Source organism: Monoraphidium neglectum, assembly GCF_000611645.1.
Source record: "Monoraphidium neglectum strain SAG 48.87 unplaced genomic scaffold scaffold00073, whole genome shotgun sequence".
In the NCBI taxonomy this organism is placed as follows: Eukaryota; Viridiplantae; Chlorophyta; class Chlorophyceae; order Sphaeropleales; family Selenastraceae; genus Monoraphidium; species Monoraphidium neglectum.
In genome coordinates, this window is record NW_014013555.1 from 36,672 (window position 1) to 45,341 (window position 8,670).

Sequence of the window (8,670 nt, forward strand, 5' to 3'; positions counted from 1 at the left end):
CACACACACACACACACACACACACACACACACACACACACACACACACACACACACACACACACACACACACACAGGACGTTTGAGGCGGTGATCGTGACGTACTTCCTCATCCCCACGCTGCTTATGCGGCTGCGGGCGGGACCCCTGGGCCCGTTCTTGGGACCCCTTCTCGTGTTCCCAGCTGCAGCGGTCGCCGCGCGTTGTGTTCACGACATCACCACTCGGGCCGGCAGCGAGCGTGTGGTGAGGAAGCTGGCAGAGTGATGCGCTGACAACGGCGCGGCGCGCAAGGAAGTGCCGTTGCAACGGCGCGAATCAGAATTCGTGCGGAGCATAGCAGGACCGGTCAGCTGCATGTGCAAGTGCAGTGTGTCCCGCAGCTCTGTGTCGGGACTGCGGTGCGATTTGCCGTCAAGATTCAGGTAATACAGACACTTGTTTTTTTAGGCGGGATGAACATGGATGGATGGATGGATCAAATGATGGATGGATGGACAACTATGTTTTGACGAGCTGCCCACAATCGGATTTTTCCCTCAAATGTTGGTGGTAAAATCACTACAAGCAAGGTTGCAAGCCTGATGCCCTGTGCAAATGGTGGCATGTAGCAGTACATTTCGGGCTGTGCATGCTGGGGTGCAAGGCACGTAGGCACAGACAGCCCTCACCAGCTGGTGAGCGAGGGCGCGTGCAGGCCCAAGCTCGAGGCGGCGGTGCCGAGATCCGTGCACACCAACGCGCTGACTCCGGTGTTGTACCGGTGACTTGGACATTTGGATGCCCCATTATACTTTAGTCAATCCTTTATCTCGCGTAAGCCAGCCCAGCTAAGACATACGCAAGTCTGGTGCCTGGCTCCGACGTGAGCCTCCTGTGGATCAGCGACATGCCCGACTAGCATATAAAGCATTCTATGAGTTTTCTTGTGCGAGACGCATCCCACCGCTGGTCTGGGGGTGGCCTCGGGCGGTCCTTCGTTCACAGACGCCGCGAGAGCCAAGGTCAGCACGCAGAGGCGGTTTGGCACTCTGAGTGAGGTCGAACAGCGGATGTGGGGCCACGGACATCGAGCAAGGCTGTGTGCCGAGCAGCGAACGTAATTGCGCAACATGCGCGGGCGACAGCGCTGCAGCATACGCATGCATGCTGTCTGCAACACCCAGCCGCAACGGCCTGCCCCTTTTTGTATTGTTGCGAGCGCGCGGGGGGCGACACACTTTGCCACCGTCCACAACGCCTCCTTTCGTACCATGCAGGGGGTGGTGATGGTGACGCAGGTGGTGGCAACAGCGGCAGCGGTGGCGGTGGCACGGGGCCCACTGAGGATGGCTCGTCGTCCGGCTACCTGCTGGCCGAGGTGCGTGAGGCACGCATTGCTGTGGCCGCTCTGGACCGCTACCTGTCTCATGTCACCAGCTTCAAGGATGCCGGCTTTGAGCTCGTCGAACAGGCGCACCTGGCAATGAGCAGGTTGGAGCAGGTGCGTCAGTCACAACGGGCTTGGTTTGCAGGAGCTGCCGGGGCAACTGCGGCATGGAGGCCTGTCGCAAACGCAGCTTTTGCCTACGAGGCCCTCAACGTGCGTGTGTGCGCATGCAGATTGACGAAGATGGGCGGGGACATGCATGTTGAACAGGCGCCGGGCCGGCGCAGGCTGCAGCCAAGTATGTCGTATACACGCAGTTGCCAGCAAGGCCATTGCAATCCCCGATATGCGCCTCCCGCGCGCTGACAGGCGGTGGCGACACGCGCCGCCCCCGAGCTGATTCTTCTCGCGTGCGAGGTCAAGGTGGCGGCCCGGCGGGGCGCAGACCTGCTGAGGACATACGGCCAGTACCACTTCCTGGGCAAGCTCGTGGCAGTGGCGCAGCGCAGCAGGGTGGAAGGCAAGTACACTAAGGTCACGGAGCGGCTGCGCAGCCTTATGCCATCCATGGCGCCGCCGCACGGCGCCCCGTTGACTCCTAAAGCTGCTGCCATTGGTGATGGCGGCAGCAGCGCCAGCCCGTTCCAGGCGGCCGCCACCGGCGGCAGCGGTGGCAGCGGTGGCGGCGTGGCAGCAGCGCACCTGGCGGCTGGAGGGAACTTGGCACGCCCGGCGGTGGTCAGTCGAGGGGGAGGTGGCGGCGCTGACCCCAGCGTCGTGCACACCGCAGCCATTTGCGCCGGGCAGGTGCTTCGTGAGGGGCGCAACGAGCGCGTCTTCTCTGTGGCGTTCGCGCCTGCTGCAGTTGCTGCGGCCAGCGGCGGCCTGTGCGTGTGGTGGGCTTTGGAATCGTGCGTAGAGTTCTACTCTGACGCAGCACAGAGTACCACGAGCTTTGCCACCGAGGGCAGCGTGTTCTTGTCCTGCGTGGCCATCGACAATGCTGGCAACACCTGGGGTGGCACCAGCAGCGGCACGCTGCTGATGCGGCGGCCATGCGTGTGGGACAGCCAGGCAGAGGAGCGGCTGTTTGCCGGCGCAGTTCGCGCAATCACGTTTGATCCCCACACTGGCACAGTCTGGGCCGGCGATGAGCACGGCTGCGTGCGCGCTGCCCGGCTGCAAGATGACACTGGCCGCATTCACCTGCTGCTGACGGTGCTTGCTGGGCGGTCATCGCGGCGTGGGCTCTCCGCGAGCTCCCTTATCGTTGCCCCCACCAGGTATGTGGATGGCTGGAGATTTTCAAGTTGATTGGTGTTCGGGATGGTGATAGGTTGGGGACAAGCTGTGCATGACCCCTTGTTGAAAGGTGGCTTCTTCACGGTCAATCTTGCGTTGCCTTCGCATCTGCAGGTTGCGATTTGTGAGACGGGCGGCATCTGACCATGCCTCGGACGAAGGTGCCCCTTCCCTGGAAGGCCCCGTGCGCTGCTTGTTAGTGCATGACGGCCGTGTCTGGGTGGCAGGCGGTCGGTCGGAGCCGTGGATTGCGCTGTTCTGCGCCAGCACAGGTGGGAGGCTTGCCCGTCGATGTGCGCATGATTCTGAGGTGGACCATTGCGTGCAAATTCTGGCCGAAGTCAAATGAGATTGTTGCTATCTTTACCTGTACTGCGTGGGGGCACTCGATGCAAGGGCATTTTGACTAGAGCGATGCCTGCCGTTGCTGGGCGGTTGCCAGTTCCTCTCGTGCATTGCGCCTTGCACTACGGGTTCTATTCCAGTATTGTTGCTTGTTGCTGTCATTGCGCTCCCAACCCTCAGGCGACCAGCTCGACATCTGGCGGTGTGGCAACCGCGCGGCCTGCAACACGATGCTTATGATCCCATGGGCACGGGCCTTCTCGCGTGGCGCAACCAGCAGCGGCATGACCAGCGCCGCCAACAGCTCTGCCCTCGGGGCTGATGCGCGAGCCTGGAGCACTGGAGGCGCGCCGCTGCTGGGTGGTGGGCTGCCGGCCCGCGTCCCTGAGGACGGCCTCATTGATGACTCGCGGCGCAGCTGTCAGCTGCTGACAGGCCATGACAATGGCCAGCTGCTGGTTTGGAACGCCGCTTCTGATCGACTGCAGCCCGTCTGCAAGCTTGGCGAGGGAGGCGCCTCGGTGCGGGCGGCTGCCAGCCTGGATGCATGGGGCTTGGTCTGCACCGCCCATGCAAATGGCGAGATTGCGATATTCGCGCGGCCATCGCAGGCTAGCGAGTGGGGCGGCGGCGCCCTCAGCAACGCAACATCACAGGGGCTGGTCAGCGGTAGTGCCAGCGCCAGCAGCAGCTGTGCGGGCACTGCGGCCACCCCACCGGCGCCCAGTACCAGCGTTGGGATCCCCTGCGTGCGGCCGCGGCGCGTGGTGCTCCGGGCACACCGCAACAGCATAGTTGCAGCAGGCGGCTCCACCAGTGGCCTGGCCACAGCATCAAACCAGGGGACGCTTCGCCTCTGGCGCGCGGCTGACCTGGCACGCGAGGCAGACAAGGCTGGCCTCATACTCAGCGGGCCCCTGGGCCTTGCCAGGCGTACCACAGTGTCAGCCGCGCTGTCGGCTTCTGAAAGGTGGGAAGGGACATGGGTTGCAGTTGAGACAACTGTGGCGTGCACACTCTGCATGCTGGGTGAGCAAAGCTGGCCGCCAACTAGCTGCAATGGGTCTATGACGCACCAGAGAAGCTGAGCACAGCTGCATTGTCGTGACCACACTCCATTTAACCCCCACCGCAGTGCGCGGTCCCCGCTATTCAGCCGCCAGACGACCGTGTCGACCGACGCTGGGGTGCAGCAGCACCCACTCAATTCCCTATCGAGCGGCCTCTCGTCCAGCGTATTAGGCTGTGCGGACCACGCGCAGAGCGGGCCAGCAGCCACGCTGCGCAGAGGCACTGGCGAGGATGCGCCGGCTGGCGCAGTCAATGGCACTGCTGCCACGACAACCAACATCAGCCAGACTGTGCCAGAGGCCTCGCTGCCCCTGTTCCACCACCACCACCATCAGCAGCAGCAGCAGCAAGAGGAGGAGGAGGAGGAGGAAGGAGTACAGGGGGAACAGCCGCAGCAGGAACAAAAGCAGCAGCAGCAGCAGCAGCAGCAGCAGCGGCGGCAGCAGCCGCAGCAGCAGCAGTCGCCGCAGCAGCAGTCGCCGCAGCAGCAGCCGCAGCAGCAGCCGCAGGAGCAGCCGCAGCAGCAGCCGCAGCAGCAGCTGCAGCAGCAGCCGCAGCCGCAGCCGCAGCCGCAGCAGCAACAGCAGCAGCAGCAGCAGCAGTCGTTGGAGCAGTTGCACGAGGAGGAGCCACTGGCCACGGCTGTGACTGTGTTCCTGCCGCGGCAGCAGCAGCCCCAGCCTCAGCAGCAGCTAGAGGTGGCCGCTTTCCAAGCATCGAATCAGCAGCCAGCGCCATCTGCACCCTACCAGCCTGCGAGTTCTGCTTTTGACCCCACCTTTATGATACCGTCTCGTCCGGCTTCTGTGCCAATGGCCATTCCAGGGGTCGCAGATGCTGTCCAGCAGCCGCCAAGTCTGCAGCTTGCTGACGACGGGTCATCCAAACAAGGTAGCCTGCCATGGCAGCAGCGCCCGTCGTCGCCGCTTGGAGGCGAGGCTGCCAATGCTTACGGGGCGGCGGTCACGGCGCCTGTCCTTGCGCGGCGCTCGTTTGGCCCGTGCAGCCCGGGCGGCTTCTCACCCGCCGGCTCGCCCACTGGTGCTGGTCCCAATTATGGCAGCGGCCCGGCTCTCGCCCCGCGCAAGCCGCGTGCGCAGCGGCAGGTGGACGCATTGCAGATGGAGAGTCGAGAGCGGCGCAAGAGCGAGCGGCGGCTGAGCAAAGGCGCTCAGATCGCGTGGAGCACTTGTCAGATTATTGAGAGCCGTGAGCTGAAGCTGACATCAGCCATTGGCGCTGGTGCCTACGGCAAGGTGCGCTGAGCTATGCTCGGGGGTGGAGTGCAACTGGCACTTATGCATTGCTGTCTATTTCTCAACATCATGGATGAGCTGCCTGCCAACGTGCACACGTCTGCCAACATTTTTATGGCAGATGGTTGCGGCAGGTGTGCATTTCCCTTCCATCTGCATTGTTGTGGCCTGCCCAGGTCCTGTCATCCCATCCATTTACGGGCTGCCCAACTTCTGTTGCTGCAGGTCTGGTTGGCCGAGTGGATGGGCACCCAGGTGGCGGCTAAGGAGTTGCTCTGCCTGACTGATAGGGCCAAAGATGACGCTGCACGCAAGCGGCGCGAGCGCGGCAAAGAGGAAGGCGATGGCGCCAGCGACAGCGGTAGCGACAGGTGCTTATTGAACGAGCACGTCGTTTTGCAATGCACGCCATTCTTGGTGGTGAACATGGACGAGCTGTTATGAAGCGCCTTCTCGTGCCACCTAACTTGTACGCCTATCTTGCTAACCCATGTATGCCGTCCGTTGACACCGCACAGCCTGACAACAGCGCCTCTCCCCCCTTCCCCTTTCCTTGCACACGGAACCACCAAAGCAGCGACGACAGCATTGATGCTGAGGTGGTGGCTGAGCTGAAGGAGCTGATGAACGAGGTCTTCCTGCTGGGCAGCCTCAGCCACCCCAACATCATGCGTTTCTGCGCCGTCTGCCTGGACCCCCCGATGATCGTGACGCAGTACTATCAGCACGGGTCGCTCTTTGAGCTGCTCAAGAAGGCACGCCGCGGCGATCGGCGCGCCGCAGCGGAGCTGACATGGTCCAAGCGCCTCGACATGCTGCGCGATGTGGCGGCAGGCATGGTGTTTCTGCACTCGCGCCGCCCTGCAGTGGTGCACGGTGATCTGCGGTCACCCAACCTCCTGCTGGATATGGCTTTCGACAGGTGGGATGTATGTGAGGTCGGTACCAAGTACCCCTAAACCTTGAACACTAGTCTAGTGGGGTCTTGTGGTGCACAGTGACCTCTGGCATTGGCCGTGCATTTGAGCGCATGCTGGTGATGGTATCGCGGCAGGCCTGCAGCAAGACACCGTGCACTCTTTTTAACGGCCGCTGCGAGAACATGCCAGAGTGAGCGTCTTTTGATCGGAATGTTGGCGCTCCAAGCGTGGTTGTCACCTCCAGATTTTCACCATCTTTTACATCTTGCCGTTTTTCACACTGCAGGGATAAGCCACGGCTGCATGTCAAGATCGCTGACTTTGGTCTGGCCTGCATGCTTGGGCCTGCCAAGACGCTGGCCGTGTCCAAGGTGACCAACCCACGCTGGAGCGCGCCGGAGGTCATACGTGACAGCAGTGTCTCCACCAGCGCCGACGTGTTCAGCTTTGGCATTGTGATGTGGGAGGTCCTCACCTGGGCGCAGCCCTACGAGGAGATGATGAGCGTACAGGTGGCAGGGCTTGGTCCTGGGCGCGCAGCGGCTGGTGCCTGTGGATTGGAAAACCGTTGCACTTTTCTGACCCCTGAGAGATGATAGCCCCTGCGAGGCTTGCGCCCTTACCATGAGAGATGATAGCCCCTGCGAGGCTTGCGCCCTTACCATGACTGCTTGTCAACGTGATGTGCACTCCCCTTTTGTACTGTCATTCCTCTGACCTTGAGCCGCTGCCATACGACCCCCCCACCAGGTGCTGTTCAGCGTGATGCAGAATCTGCGCCCCCTGGTGCCAGACGATGCTGACCTGCCAGGCCGCCCTGGGCCCAGCCTGCAGGCCTACAAGGACCTTATGGAGGCCTGCTGGCAGGAGGACGCGGAGAAGAGGCCGAATTTCGAGCAGATCGTGGAGCGCCTCGACGAGATGCGCAACAGCAACCGCGCCGCGCGTATGGCAGAGCGTGCGGCTGCGGGCGAAGCCGGCAGCCGCCGAACCAGCTGCAGTGGTGAGTCCACGCTGTCGTCACCCCAGGCATCACACGTTGCCTCCACCTTTGGCAGCGGCCGGTCCCAGGCCACGGACGATGTGGCGGGTCGTGGTGCCGCAGATAGCACCACAGGCCGTGGCGCTGCAGACAACCCCCCCTCCACTCGCGGCGCCGTTGATAGCGCCACGTCGATAGAGGACCACACCAATGCTGGCGCGTCCGCGTCCGCAGCGGCGACGAGCGGGGCCTCGCGGCGAGGCAGCAGCAGCACCAGGCCGGGGTCTTACAGTGCAGCGAACGCGGTGGACGACGGCGCGTCTTCAGCCCCGCACTCGCCGCACAGCCCGCCTGGGGCCTTTGGCGGTTCAGAGCCCTCATTTGCAGCATTTGCCACTGGAACATCCAGCTTTGGCGGCTCTGCAGTGGTCAGCAGCTGCAACTTCGGCTTCGGCACGCACACTGGTGGGGAGCCCCCGGTGCAGCAGATGCAGTACGCCACCATTGAGGCGCTGCGGGCACCCAGCCGCACGCCTAGCCGCCTGGGTCGCGGCAGCACGGTCGCGCCGGGCAGCGCTCTGGGCCTGCCCCCCATCATCACGTCAGTAGGCACGCCAGGCGGATTCGGCGCGCCCATGCACAGCCCCCGTGTAGGCCAAGCACGCCCCTCCAGCCCTTTCGCCCAAGCCGACCAGCAGCAGCAGCAGCCGCAGCAGCAGCAGCACCATCAGCGACCCTCGTCCGCGCACGGCTCAAGTCCGTTTTCAGTACCGGCGCTGTTGCCACCATCAATTTCGCCGCTGCCGCCGCCGCCGCAGCAGCAGCAGCAGCAGCACCAGCAGCAGCAGCAGCAGCAGCAGCAGCCGTTGGTAGAGCGGCCACCAGCAAAGCAGCAGGAAGTTGGCTTGTGTCGTGAAGCGGATCAGCAGCAGCAGCAGCAGCAGCAGCAGCAGCAGCAGCAGCAGCAGCAGCAGCAGCAGCAGCAGCAGCAGCAGTCCTTCACTGCGGCCATGCAGCACAATGGCAACACACCGCATGCGCAGCCAGCATGTGTGGCAGTGCTGCCGCAGCGGCCGTCGAGCCCCTTGGCGGCGCAGGAGCGGCAGCTGCCACCAGTTCAGGTGCGGCCGTTGCGCCCGACGAGCCCTGGCTTGGCTGTTGAGGTGACAAGCCCGTTCAGCCAAGTACAGAAAAGCAGTCCGTTTGCACAAGCACAGGCGTCAAGTCCGTTCAGCCAGGTACAGGCAGGTGTGAACGACATGCCGCCGCCATTCAACACATCCAATCAGCAGGCGTCACTACCTGAGCCTCAGCCTCAGCCTCAGCTGCAGCCTGTGCTTCTGCTCCAAGCACTCCCTCGAGTGCAGGTTGCAGAGCCGTCCTCTCCATTTGCGGCCTGCCAGGCACAGCGGCCTTCCTCACCGT

At 63.2% G+C, this 8,670-nt stretch overlaps 1 protein-coding gene across 1 annotated transcript; it reads left to right on the forward strand.

Annotated features, from left to right (window-relative positions):
• Nucleotides 1-916: 916 nt before the first annotated feature.
• On the forward strand, nucleotides 917-8,118 carry MNEG_0832 (Serine/threonine-protein kinase CTR1; the record flags this gene model as incomplete). The annotated part of the gene is made up of 13 exons (XM_014050693.1): nucleotides 917-1,004; nucleotides 1,260-1,483; nucleotides 1,739-2,652; nucleotides 2,786-2,943; nucleotides 3,197-3,986; nucleotides 4,152-4,785; nucleotides 5,188-5,343; nucleotides 5,569-5,714; nucleotides 5,918-6,265; nucleotides 6,550-6,775; nucleotides 7,014-7,266; nucleotides 7,672-7,846; nucleotides 8,064-8,118. The coding sequence occupies 13 exons, from the start codon at nucleotides 917-919 to the stop codon at nucleotides 8,116-8,118; spliced, it is 4,167 nt and encodes a 1,388-aa protein (XP_013906147.1).
• Nucleotides 8,119-8,670: the final 552 nt, after the last annotated feature.